The 14,039-nt window shown below is 53.2% G+C and overlaps 1 protein-coding gene across 1 annotated transcript in view; it reads left to right on the top strand.

Moving 5' to 3' along the window:
* The window catches only part of CSTPP1 (centriolar satellite-associated tubulin polyglutamylase complex regulator 1), a 403,270-nt gene that overhangs the window by 364,873 nt on the left and 24,358 nt on the right, over positions 1–14,039 (top strand). The window contains exon 8 of the mRNA XM_078684705.1: positions 9,738–9,801. Within this exon, the coding sequence (XP_078540831.1) occupies positions 9,738–9,801 (64 nt within the window). The remainder of the gene's footprint in view (positions 1–9,737; positions 9,802–14,039) is intronic.

The following is a 14,039-nucleotide window of genomic DNA, read 5'->3' on the forward strand; positions in this document are numbered from 1 at the left end:
GAGACAAGCGTCCCCTCTGTGTCACGCCCAGCGGTCCAAGCAGTCTGTATCACACCCAGAGACAAGCGTCCCTTCTGTGTCACGCCCAGCGGTCCAAGCAGTCTGTATCACACCCAGAGACAAGCGTACCCTCTGTGTCATGCCCAGCGGTCCAAGCGGTCTGTATCACACCCAGAGACAAGCGTCCCCTCTGTGTCACGCCCAGCGGTCCAAGCGGTCTGTATCACACCCAGAGACAAGCGTCCCCTCTGTGTCACGCCCAGCGGTCCAAGAGGTCTGTATCACACCCGGAGACAAGCGTCCCCTCTGTGTCACGCCCAGTGTTAAAAGCGGTCTGTATCACACCCGGAGACAAGCGTCTCCTCTGTGTCACGCCCAGTGTTGCAAGCGATCTGTATCACACCCAGAGACAAGCGTACCCTCTGTGTCACGCCCAGCGGTCCAAGCGGTCTGTATCACACCCAGAGACAAGCGTCCCCTCTGTGTCACGCCCAGGGGTCCAAGCGGTCTGTATCACACCAAGAGACAAGCGTCCCCTCTGTGTCACGCCCAGGGGTCCAAGCGGTCTGTATCACACCCAGAGACAAGCGTCCCCTCTGTATAACGCCCAGCGGTCCAAGCGGTCTGTATCACACCCGGAGACAAGTGCCCCTCCGTGTCATGCCCAGCGGTCCAAGCGGTCTGTATCACACCCAGAGACAAGCGTCCCCTCTGTGTCACGCCCAGCGGTCCAAGCAGTCTGTATCACACCCAGAGACAAGCGTCCCCTCTGTGTCACGCCCAGCGGTCCAAGCAGTCTGTATCACACCCAGAGACAAGCGTACCCTCTGTGTCATGCCCAGCGGTCCAAGCGGTCTGTATCACACCCAGAGACAAGCGTCCCCTCTGTGTCACGCCCAGCGGTCCAAGCGGTCTGTATCACACCCAGAGACAAGCGTCCCCTCTGTGTCACGCCCAGCGGTCCAAGAGGTCTGTATCACACCCGGAGACAAGCGTCCCCTCTGTGTCACGCCCAGTGTTAAAAGCGGTCTGTATCACACCCGGAGACAAGCGTCTCCTCTGTGTCACGCCCAGTGTTGCAAGCGATCTGTATCACACCCAGAGACAAGCGTACCCTCTGTGTCACGCCCAGCGGTCCAAGCGGTCTGTATCACACCCAGAGACAAGCGTCCCCTCTGTGTCACGCCCAGCGGTCCAAGCGGTCTGTATCACACCCAGAGACAAGCGTCCCCTCTGTGTCACGCCCAGCGGTCCAAGAGGTCTGTATCACACCCGGAGACAAGCGTCCCCTCTGTGTCACGCCCAGTGTTAAAAGCGGTCTGTATCACACCCGGAGACAAGCGTCTCCTCTGTGTCACGCCCAGTGTTGCAAGCGATCTGTATCACACCCAGAGACAAGCGTACCCTCTGTGTCACGCCCAGCGGTCCAAGCGGTCTGTATCACACCCAGAGACAAGCGTCCCCTCTGTGTCACGCCCAGGGGTCCAAGCGGTCTGTATCACACCAAGAGACAAGCGTCCCCTCTGTGTCACGCCCAGGGGTCCAAGCGGTCTGTATCACACCCAGAGACAAGCGTCCCCTCTGTATAACGCCCAGCGGTCCAAGCGGTCTGTATCACACCCGGAGACAAGCGTCCCCTCCGTGTCATGCCCAGCGGTCCAAGCGGTCTGTATCACACCCAGAGACAAGCGTCCCCTCTGTGTCACGCCCAGCGGTCCAAGCAGTCTGTATCACACCCAGAGACAAGCGTCCCCTCTGTGTCACGCCCAGCGGTCCAAGCAGTCTGTATCACACCCAGAGACAAGCGTACCCTCTGTGTCATGCCCAGCGGTCCAAGCGGTCTGTATCACACCCAGAGACAAGCGTCCCCTCTGTGTCACGCCCAGCGGTCCAAGCGGTCTGTATCACACCCAGAGACAAGCGTCCCCTCTGTGTCACGCCCAGCGGTCCAAGAGGTCTGTATCACACCCGGAGACAAGCGTCCCCTCTGTGTCACGCCCAGTGTTAAAAGCGGTCTGTATCACACCCGGAGACAAGCGTCTCCTCTGTGTCACGCCCAGTGTTGCAAGCGATCTGTATCACACCCAGAGACAAGCGTACCCTCTGTGTCACGCCCAGCGGTCCAAGCGGTCTGTATCACACCCAGAGACAAGCGTCCCCTCTGTGTCACGCCCAGCGGTCCAAGCAGTCTGTATCACACCCAGAGACAAGCGTACCCTCTGTGTCACGCCCAGCGGTCCAAGCGGTCGGTATCACACCCAGAGACAAGCGTCCCCTCTGTGTCACGCCCAGCGGTCCAAGCAGTCTGTATCACACCCAGAGACAAGCGTACCCTCTGTGTCACGCCCAGCGGTCCAAGCGGTCTGTATCACACCCAGAGACAAGCGTCCCCTCTGTGTCACGCCCAGCGGTCCAAGCGGTCTGTATCACACCCAGAGACAAGCGTCCCCTCCGTGTCATGCCCAGCGGTCCAAGCGGTCTGTATCACACCCAGAGACAAGCGTCCCCTCTGTGTCACGCCCAGCGGTCCAAGCGGTCTGTATCACACCCGGAGACAAGCGTCCCCTCTGTGTCACGCCCAGCGATCCAAGAGGTCTGTATCACACCCAGAGACAAGCGTCCCCTCTGTGTCACGCCCTGCGGTCCAAGCAGTCTGTATCACACCCAGAGACAAGCGTACCCTCTGTGTCACGCCCAGCGGTCCAAGCGGTCTGTATCACACCCAGAGACAAGCGTACCCTCTGTGTCACGCCCAGCGGTCCAAGCGGTCTGTATCACACCCAGAGACAAGCGTCCCCTCCGTGTCACTCCCGGCGGTCCAATCGGTCTGTATCACACCCAGAGACAAGCGTCCCCTCTGTGTCACTCCCGGCGGTCCAATCGGTCTGTATCACACCCAGAGACAAGCGTCCCCTCTGTGTCACTCCCAGCGGTCCAAGCGGTTCTGTATCCCACCCAGAGACAAGCGTCCCCTCTGTGTTACGCCCAGCGGTCCAAGCAACTAATGCAACTCTCACCTTTCCTAGCATGCTGACTATCCAAGAAGGATGCTCTCCGGCCTAGCTTTTCATACCCCAAATGCTGGGACTAAGTATCAGATGTAGTCTCTTACCCACTAAGGGCGGCTTCAGGATGAACCTCCAGCCGGCGGCTTCAGCAGAACTTCTAATCAATTGCAGTATCTGCTCTCCAGAGAATCTGTATGTGGGGTCCTGTTCCTTTAGGTGCAGTGCGGCCCTAAGAACCAATCTCTCCATTCTGGTTCACCAAAATGTTGCTCGAATATGATTTTACCTTAAAAAAATGAATGGCAAGAAGTAAACCAGGGACAGTTGGTTGAATTAAATGCAGCGACCGGTACAGCAGGCAACAGAGTCATGTCTGAAGACAGTCTCAAAGTACATTGGTTCAACTTCTGGCCCTAATTGTATACATTTCACAACATTCTTTTTAGAACAGGAATCTGGGCCTAGTCTCAGAGTCATAAATCTGGTCAGTTGATAGAAACACAGGTGGCTCTTGACCCTGCATTGACCCCATGCGAAGCTAGGGGGTACATGTCCAGATGTCCGTCATGGGAAGCGCGTGATGACTGCGTGTAGTGTGCATGCTGTGTTCCGATTGGCTGAGTGTTCCTAACTTAGTGTGGCATCTGACTTTATCCCTCCAGCTAAACGTGTTTTTTGGGGGCCAATCTCCTGAGACCATTGTGGGGTCGCTGCCTATCTGTGGGATCGAGCTGGGTTTTCCTGTTCACGCGTTTGTTTAAGGGTTACGTACGTGTTTCCCCACCTGTGATCTGTCCGTCAGTTGCTTCAGGCCGGGGTCTCGGAGCCGGCCTGACCACCCACGTCTGACTGGGGGTTGAGGGGGAGGTCACATTGGGTGAATTCAACAATGGAAATGTGAGTTTGTTATTATACGTACATATATTATGGTGTATATCGGTATTGTATTTATCAACATTAGCACATGTATGGCAGCAGAGATGAGAAGTGCAGGTACTCACTATATAGAGCGCATCTGTACTCTAGGTATGCGGGCTCTATGTCGGTACTCTGCCATTCAGCAGTGCTGAAAAGTGCAGGTCCTCTCGCTTTCCAATTCGAGAAGTGCAGGTACACAGTACCGGACAGTACCTGCCCTTTTAAAGCACTAAAATAAGACAGATGCACATAGAACCTGAAACTGTATGGCTAGTTGCCGGGTATTTGTGTTCTCAAATATATTCCTCTTCATTACTGGCACTTTTGCTGAATCAGCAACAATCTAAAGAGTGCACTGAGAGCTGTGGGACAGTAAAGTGTGAGTGTGAGTGTGAGTGTGGTATATCCCTGGTCCCGCCTCTCCATGTTCTCGATCCTGGGGGACAGTGTGCCCACCTCCTGTGCTGTAGCACCTAGCAAGGGTGGCAGGAGACACAAAACAAGCTTGGAACATGGGTGCACATGCCCAGCCTAGATGGTGAAGTGCAGCCACAACAGGGGGGCAAAGAGTACCTGACACCCATGGGTCCCGGTGTCACTGCACCTGCTGTGATCGCTAGGCCCATCGGCCAATGTGTGTTACACTCCTCTTACCCCCTATCTCCTCTCCTGTGTTAAATGCCCTCCCTTCCCTCTCTCTGGGCAGCAGTGTGCTTTCCTCACTTGTGTTAAAAGCCCCCCTCCCTCCGACAGCAGTGTGCTTTCCTCGCCTGTGTTTAATGCCCCTCTCTCTGGACAGCAGTGTGCTTTCCTCTCCTGTGTTAAATGCCCCCTCTCTCTGGGCAGCAGTGTGCTTTCCTCTCCTGTGTTAAATGCCCCCTCTCTCTGGACAGCAGTGTGCTTTCCTCTCTTGTGTTAAATGCCCCCTCTCTCTGGACAGCAGTGTGCTTTCCTCTCCTGTGTTAAATGCCCCCTCTCTCTGGACAGCAGTGTGCTTTCCTCTCCTGTGTTAAATGCCCCCTCTCTCTGGACAGCAGTGTGCTTTCCTCTCCTGTGTTAAATGCCCCCCTCTCTCTGGGCAGCAGTGTGCTTTCCTCTCTTGTGTTAAATGCCCCCTCTCTCTGGACAGCAGTGTGCTTTCCTCTCCTGTGTTAAATGCCCCCTCTCTCTGGACAGCAGTGCGCTTTCCTCTCCTGTGTTAAATGCCCCCTCTCTCTGGACAGCAGTGCGCTTTCCTCTCTTGTGTTAAATGCCCCCTCTCTCTGGACAGCAGTGTGCTTTCCTCTCTTGTGTTAAATGCCCCCTCTCTCTGGACAGCAGTGTGCTTTCCTCTCCTGTGTTAAGCCCCCTCTCTCTGGACAGCAGTGTGCTTTCCTCTCTTGTGTTAAATGCCCCCTCTCTCTGGACAGCAGTGTGCTTTCCTCTCTTGTGTTAAATGCCCCTCTCTCTCTGGACAGCAGTGTGCTTTCCTCTCTTGTGTTAAATGCCCCTCTCTCTCTGGACAGCAGTGTGCTTTCCTCTCTTGTGTTAAATGCCCCCTCTCTCTGGACAGCAGTGTGCTTTCCTCTCTTGTGTTAAATGCCCTCCCTCTCTCTGGACAGCAGTGTGCTTTCCTCTCCTGTGTTAAGCCCCCTCTCTCTGGACAGCAGTGTGCTTTCCTCTCTTGTGTTAAATGCCCCCTCTCTCTGGACAGCAGTGTGCTTTCCTCTCTTGTGTTAAATGCCCCTCTCTCTCTGGACAGCAGTGTGCTTTCCTCTCCTGTGTTAAGCCCCCTCTCTCTGGACAGCAGTGTGCTTTCCTCTCTTGTGTTAAATGCCCCCTCTCTCTGGACAGCAGTGTGCTTTCCTCTCTTGTGTTAAATGCCCCTCTCTCTCTGGACAGCAGTGTGCTTTCCTCTCTTGTGTTAAATGCCCCCTCTCTCTGGACAGCAGTGTGCTTTCCTCTCTTGTGTTAAATGCCCTCCCTCTCTCTGGACAGCAGTGTGCTTTCCTCTCCTGTGTTAAGCCCCCTCTCTCTGGACAGCAGTGTGCTTTCCTCTTCTGTGTTAAATGCCCTCCTCTCTCTGGACAGCAGTGTGCTTTCCTCTCTTGTGTTAAATGCCCCTCTCTCTCTGGACAGCAGTGTGCTTTCCTCTCTTGTGTTAAATGCCCCCTCTCTCTGGACAGCAGTGTGCTTTCCTCCCCTGTGTTAAATGCCCCCCCTCTCTCTGGACAGCAGTGTGCTTTCCTCTTTTGTGTTAAATGCCCCCCTCTCTCTGGACAGCAGTGTGCTTTCCTCTCCTGTGTTAAATGCCCCCTCTCTCTGGACAGCGGTGTGCTTTCCTCTCCTGTGTTAAATGCCCCCTCTCTCTGGACAGCAGTGTGCTTTCCTCTCCTGTGTTAAATGCCCCCTCTCTCTGGACACCAGTGTGCTTTCCTCTCTTGTGTTAAATGCCCCCTCTCTCTGGACAGCAGTGTGCTTTCCTCTCTTGTGTTAAATGCCCCCTCTCTCTGGACAGCAGTGTGCTTTCCTCTCCTGTGTTAAATGCCCCCTCTCTCTGGACAGCAGTGTGCTTTCCTCTCCTGTGTTAAATGCCCCCTCTCTCTGGACAGCGGTGTGCTTTCCTCTCCTGTGTTAAATGCCCCCTCTCTCTGGACAGCAGTGTGCTTTCCTCTCCTGTGTTAAATGCCCCCTCTCTCTGGACACCAGTGTGCTTTCCTCTCTTGTGTTAAATGCCCCCTCTCTCTGGACAGCAGTGTGCTTTCCTCACTTGTGTTAAATGCCCCCCTCTCTCTGGACCGCAGTGCGCTTTCCTCCCCTGTGTTAAATGCCCCCCCTCTCTGGACACCAGTGTGCTTTCCTCTCTTGTGTTAAATGCCCCCTCTCTCTGGACAGCAGTGTGCTTTCCTCTCCTGTGTTAAATGCCCCCTCTCTCTGGACACCAGTGTGCTTTCCTCTCTTGTGTTAAATGCCCCCTCTCTCTGGACAGCAGTGTGCTTTCCTCTCTTGTGTTAAATGCCCCCTCTCTCTGGACAGCAGTGTGCTTTCCTCCCCTGTGTTAAATGCCCCCCCTCTCTCTGGACAGCAGTGTGCTTTCCTCTCCTGTGTTAAATGCCCCCTCTCTCTGGACAGCAGTGTGCTTTCCTCTCCTGTGTTAAATGCCCCCTCTCTCTGGACAGCGGTGTGCTTTCCTCTCCTGTGTTAAATGCCCCCTCTCTCTGGACAGCAGTGTGCTTTCCTCTCCTGTGTTAAATGCCCCCTCTCTCTGGACACCAGTGTGCTTTCCTCTCTTGTGTTAAATGCCCCCTCTCTCTGGACAGCAGTGTGCTTTCCTCTCCTGTGTTAAATGCCCCCTCTCTCTGGACAGCAGTGTGCTTTCCTCTCCTGTGTTAAATGCCCCCTCTCTCTGGACACCAGTGTGCTTTCCTCTCTTGTGTTAAATGCCCCCTCTCTCTGGACAGCAGTGCGCTTTCCTCTCTTGTGTTAAATGCCCCCTCTCTCTGGGCAGCAGTGTGCTTTCCTCCCCTGTGTTAAATGCCCCCCCCTCTCTCTGGACAGCAGTGTGCTTTCCTCTCCTGTGTTAAATGCCCCCTCTCTCTGGACAGCAGTGTGCTTTCCTCTCCTGTGTTAAATGCCCCCTCTCTCTGGACAGCAGTGTGCTTTCCTCTCCTGTGTTAAATGCCCCCTCTCTCTGGACAGCAGTGTGCTTTCCTCTCCTTTGTTAAATGCCCCTCTCTCTCTGGACAGCAGTGTGCTTTCCTCTCTTGTGTTAAATGCCCCTCTCTCTCTGGACAGCAGTGTGCTTTCCTCTCTTGTGTTAAATGCCCCTCTCTCTCTGGACAGCAGTGTGCTTTCCTCTCTTGTGTTAAATGCCCCCTCTCTCCGGACAGCAGTGTGCTTCCCTCTCCTGTGTTAAATGCCCCCTCTCTCCGGACAGCAGTGTGCTTTCCTCTCTTGTCTTAAATGCCCCCTCTCTCTGGGCAGCAATGTGCTTTCCTCTCCTGTGTTAAATACCCCCTCTCTGGACAGCAGTGTGCTTTCCTCCCCTGTGTTAAATGCCCCCCCTCTCTCCGGACAGCAGTGTGCTTTCCTCTCTTGTCTTAAATGCCCCCTCTCTCCGGACAGCAGTGTGCTTTCCTCCCCTGTGTTAAATGCCCTCTCTCTGGACAGCAGTGTGCTTTCCTCCCCTGTGTTAAATGCCCCCCTCTCTCTGGACAGCAGTGTGCTTTCCTCTCCTGCGTTAAATGCCCCTCTCTCTCTGGACAGCAGTGTGCTTTCCTCCCCTGTGTTAAATGCCCCCTCTCTCTGGACAGCAGTGTGCTTTCCTCTCCTGTGATAAATGCCCCCTCTCTCTGGACAGCAGTGTGCTTTCCTCTCCTGTGATAAATGCCCCCCTCTCTTTGGACAGCAGTGTGCTTTCCTCTTCTGTGTTAAATGCCCTCCCTCTCTCTGGACAGCAGTGTGCTTTCCTCTCCTGCGTTAAATGCCCCCCTCTCTCTGGACAGCAGTGTGCTTTCCTCTCCTGCGTTAAATGCCCCCTCTCTCTGGACAGCAGTGTGCTTTCCTCTCCTGTGTTAAATGCCCCCCTCTCTCTGGGCAGCAGTGTGCTTTCCTCTCCTGTGTTAAATGCCCCCCTCTCTCTGGACAGCAGTGTGCTTTCCTCTCCTGTGATAAATGCCCCCTCTCTTTGGACAGCAGTGTGCTTTCCTCTCCTGTGTTAAGCCCCCTCTCTCTGGACAGCAGTGTGCTTTCCTCTCCTGTGATAAATGCCCCCCTCTCTCTGGACAGCAGTGCGCTTTCCTCTCTTGTGTTAAATGCCCCCTCTCTCTGGACAGCAGTGCGCTTTCCTCTTTTGTGTTAAATGCCCCCTCTCTCTGGACAGCAGTGTGCTTTCCTCTCCTGTGTTAAATGCCCCCTCTCTCTGGACAGCAGTGTGCTTTCCTCTCCTGTGATAAATGCCCCCTCTCTTTGGACAGCAGTGTGCTTTCCTCTCCTGTGTTAAGCCCCCTCTCTCTGGACAGCAGTGTGCTTTCCTCTCCTGTGATAAATGCCCCCCTCTCTCTGGACAGCAGTGCGCTTTCCTCTCTTGTGTTAAATGCCCCCTCTCTCTGGACAGCAGTGTGCTTTCCTCTTCTGTGTTAAATGCCCCCTCTCTCTGGACAGCAGTGCGCTTTCCTCTCTTGTGTTAAATGCCCCCTCTCTCTGGACAGCAGTGTGCTTTCCTCTCCTGTGTTAAATGCCCCCCTCTCTCTGGACAGCAGTGCGCTTTCCTCTTTTGTGTTAAATGCCCCCCTCTCTCTGGTCAGCAGTGTGCTTTCCTCTCCTGTGTTAAATGCCCCCCTCTCTCTGGACAGCAGTGTGCTTTCCTCTCTTGTGTTAAATGCCCCCTCTCTCTGGACAGCAGTGTGCTTTCCTCTCCTGTGTTAAATGCCCCCCTCTCTCTGGACAGCAGTGTGCTTTCCTCTCTTGTGTTAAATACCCCCCTCTCTCTGGGCAGCAGTGTGCTTTCCTCTCCTGTGTTAAATGCCCCCTCTCTCTGGACAGCAGTGTGCTTCCCTCTCCTGTGTTAAATGCCCCCTCTCTCTGGACAGCAGTGTCCTTTCCTCTCCTGTGTTAAATGCCCCCCCTCCCTCCGACAGCAGTGTGCTTTCCTCTCCTGTGATAAATGCCCCCCCTCCCTCCGACAGCAGTGTGCTTTCCTCTCCTGTGTTAAATGCCACCCTCTCTCTGGACAGCAGTGTGCTTTCCTCTCTTGTGTTAAATGCCCCCTCTCTCTGGACAGCAGTGTGCTTTCCTCTCCTGTGATAACCTCTCTACCTTTGGTATCTGCAGGTGCCCTGCCAGACAAAGCAGAGCTGTTGACAGACACCAGCATGGACTCAGAGATGGAGAAACTGTAAGTGCACTTGTTAACCAACACTGCAAGTACTGGTGCTACATGACACCACAAAGGTTCTACCTGACACTGCAGAAAGTGCTACCAGACACTGCAGGAAGAGCTACCCGACACTGTAGGTAGTGCTACCTGACACTGTATGAAGTGCTACCCAACACTGCGGGAAGTGCTACCTGACACTGTAGGAAGCGCTACTTGACACTGTAGAAAGTGCTACCCGACACTGTAGGAAGTGCTACCTGACACTGCAGGAAGTTTTACCCGACACTGTAGGAAGTGCTACCTGACACTGTAGGAAGTGCTACCGACACTGTAGGAAGTGCTACCCGACACTGTAGGAAGTGCTACCCGACACTGTAGGAAGTGCTACCCGACACTGTAGGAAGTGCTACCCGACACTATAGAAAGTGCTACCCGACACTGTGGGAAATGCTATGACACTGCAGGAAGTGCTACCTTACACTGTGGGCACTGCAGGTGTTACCTGACACTGCAGAAAGTGCTATCCAGCACTGTAGGAAGTACTGGTGTTACCTGACACTGTAGGAAGTGCTAACCGACACTGTAGGAAGTACTGGTGTTACCTGACACCACAGAGGAGCTACCTCACACTGTAGGTACTGCAGGAAGGGCAACCTGACACTGCAGAATGTACCGATATTACCGGACACTGCACAAAGCCCTACCTGACACTGAATTACTAGAATTACGTGATACTGCAGGAAGTGCTACCCGACACTGTGGGAACTGCAGACGTTACCTGACACTGTAGAAACTGCTATCCGACACTGTAGGAAGTGCTATCCGACACTGTAGGAAGTGCTATCCAACACTGTAGGAAGTGCTACTTGACACTGTGGGAAGTGCTACCTGACACTGTAGGAAGTGCTACCCGACACTGTACGAAATGCTACCCGACACTGTACGAAATACTACCCGACACTGCAGGAAGTGCTACCCAACACTATAGGAAGTGCTACCCGACACTGTGGGAAGTTCTACCTGAAACTGCAGAAAGTGCTACCTTACACTGGAGGAAGTGCTACCTTACACTGTAGGAAGTGCTACCCAACACTGCAGGAAGTGCTACCTGACACTGCAGGACGTGCTACCCGATACTGTTGGAATTGCTACCTGACACTACAGGAAGTGCTACCCAACAATGTGGGAAGTGCTACCTGACACTGTAGGAAGTTCTACTTGACACTGTAGGAAGTGCTACCAGACACTGTAGGAAGTGCTACCTGGCACTGCAGGAAGTTTTACCCGACACTGTAGGAAGTGCTACCTGACACTGTAGGAAGTGCTACTGACACTGTAGGAAGTGCTACCCGACTCTGTAGGAAGTGCTACCTGACTCTGTAGGAAGTGCTACCCAACACTGAAGGAAGTGCTACCCAACACTGCAGGAAGTGCTACCCGTCACTATAGAAAGTGCTACCAGACACTGTGGGAGGTGCTATGACACTGCAGGAAGTGCTACCTTACACTGTGGGCACTGCAGGTGTTACCTGACACTGCTGAAAATGCTATCCAGCACTGTAGGAAGTACTGGTGTTACCTGACACTGTAGGAAGTGCTAACCGACACTGTAGGAAGTACTGGTGTTACCTGACACTGCATAGGAGCTACCTGACACTGTAGGTACTGCAGGAAGGGCAACCTGACACTGCAGAATGTACCAATATTACCGGACACTGCACAAAGCCCTACCTGACACTGAATTACTAGAATTACGTGACACTGCAGGAAGTGCTACCCGACACTGTGGGAACTGCAGACATTACCTGATACTGTAGGAACTGCTATCAGACACTGTAGGAAGTGCTATCTGACACTGTAGGAAGTGCTATCCAACACTGTAGGAAGTGCTACTTGACACTGTGGGAAGTGCTACCTGACACTGTAGGAAGTGCTACCCAACACTGTAGGAAATGCTACCCGACACTGCAGGAAGTGCTACCCGACACTATAGGAAGTGCTACCCGACACTATAGGAAGTGCTACCCGACACTGTGGGAAGTGCTATCTGAAACTGTAGGAAGTGCTACCTTACACTGGAGGAAGTGTTACCTTACACTGTAGGAAGTGCTACCCGACACTGCAGGACGTGCTACCTGACACTGCAGGAAGTGCTACCCGATACTGTAGGAATTGCTACCTGACACTACAGGAAGTGCTACCCGACACTGTGGGACGTGCTACCTGACACTGTAGAAAGTGCTGCTTGACACTATAGGATGTGCTACCCGACACTGTAGGAAGTGCTACCCAACACTGTAGGAAGTGCTACCCGACACTGTAGGAAGTACTACGACACTGCAGCAAGTGCTGCCTTGCACTGTAGGCACTGTAGGTGTTTCCTGACACTTCAGAAAGTGCTACCCGACAATGTAGGAAGTACTGGTGTTACCTGACACTGCAGAATGTACAGATATTACCGGGCACTGCGCAAAGCCCTACCTGACACGGCAGGAATTTCTAGTATTACGTGAGACTGCAGGAAGTGCTACCCCACACTGTAGGAACTGCAGGTGTTACCTGACACTGTAGGAAGTGCTACCCGACACTGTAGGAAGTGCTACCCGACACTGTAGGAAGTTCTACTTGACACTGTGGGAAGTGCTACCTGACACTGTAGGAAGTGCTACCCGACACTGTAGGAAATGCTAACCGACACTGCAGGAAGTGCTACCCGACACTATAGAAAGTGCTACCCGACACTGTGGGAAGTGCTATGACACTGCAGGAAGTGCTACCTTACACTGTGGGCACTGCAGGTGTTACCTGACACTGCAGAAAGTGCTATCCAGCACTGTAGGAAGTACTGGTGTTACCTGACACTGTAGGAAGTGCTAACCGACACTGTAGGAAGTACTGGTGTTACCTGACACCACAGAGGAGCTACCTCACACTGTAGGTACTGCAGGAAGGGCAACCTGACACTGCAGAATGTACCAATATTACCGGACACTGCACAAAGCCCTACCTGACACTGAATTACTAGAATTACGTGACACTGCAGGAAGTGCTACCCGACACTGTGGGAACTGCAGACGTTACCTGACACTGTAGAAACTGCTATCCGACACTGTAGGAAGTGCTATCCGACACTGTAGGAAGTGCTATCCAACACTGTAGGAAGTGCTACTTGACACTGTGGGAAGTGCTACCTGACACTGTAGGAAGTGCTACCCGACACTGTAGGAAATGCTACCCGACACTGTGGGAAGTGCTACCTGAAACTGCAGAAAGTGCTACCTTACACTCGAGGAAGTGCTACCTTACACTGTAGGAAGTGCTACCCAACACTGCAGGAAGTGCTACCTGACACTGCAGGACGTGCTACCCGATACTGTTGGAATTGCTACCTGACACTACAGGAAGTGCTACCCAACATTGTGGGAAGTGCTACCTGACACTGTAGGAAGTGCTACTTGACACTGTAGGAAGTGCTACCAGATACTGTAGGAAGTGCTACCTGGCACTGCAGGAAGTTTTACCCGACACTGTAGGAAGTGCTACCTGACACTGTAGGAAGTGCTACCGACACTGTAGTAAGTGCTACCCGACTCTGTAGGAAGTGCTACCTGACTCTGTAGGAAGTGCTACCCAACACTGAAGGAAGTGCTACCCAACACTGCAGGAAGTGCTACCCGTCACTAGAGAAAGTGCTACCAGACACTGTGGGAGGTGCTATGACACTGCAGGAAGTGCTACCTTACACTGTGGGCACTGCAGGTGTTACCTGACACTGCTGAAAATGCTATCCAGCACTGTAGGAAGTACTGGTGTTACCTGACACTGTAGGAAGTGCTAACCGACACTGTAGGAAGTACTGGTGTTACCTGACACTGCATAGGAGCTACCTGACACTGTAGGTACTGCAGGAAGGGCAACCTGACACTGCAGAATGTACCAATATTACCGGACACTGCACAAAGCCCTACCTGACACTGAATTACTAGAATTACGTGACACTGCAGGAAGTGCTACCCGACACTGTGGGAACTGCAGACGTTACCTGATACTGTAGGAACTGCTATCAGACACTGTAGGAAGTGCTATCCGACACTGTAGGAAGTGGTATCCAACACTGTAGTAAGTGCTACTTGACACTGTGGGAAGTGCTACCTGACACTGTAGGAAGTGCTACCCAACACTGTAGGAAATGCTACCCGACACTGTAGGAAGTGCTACCCGACACTGTAGGAAGTGCTACCCGACAATGCAGGAAG

This window comes from Lissotriton helveticus, chromosome 3_2, assembly GCF_964261635.1.
Source record: "Lissotriton helveticus chromosome 3_2, aLisHel1.1, whole genome shotgun sequence".
Classification (NCBI taxonomy): domain Eukaryota; kingdom Metazoa; phylum Chordata; class Amphibia; order Caudata; family Salamandridae; genus Lissotriton; species Lissotriton helveticus.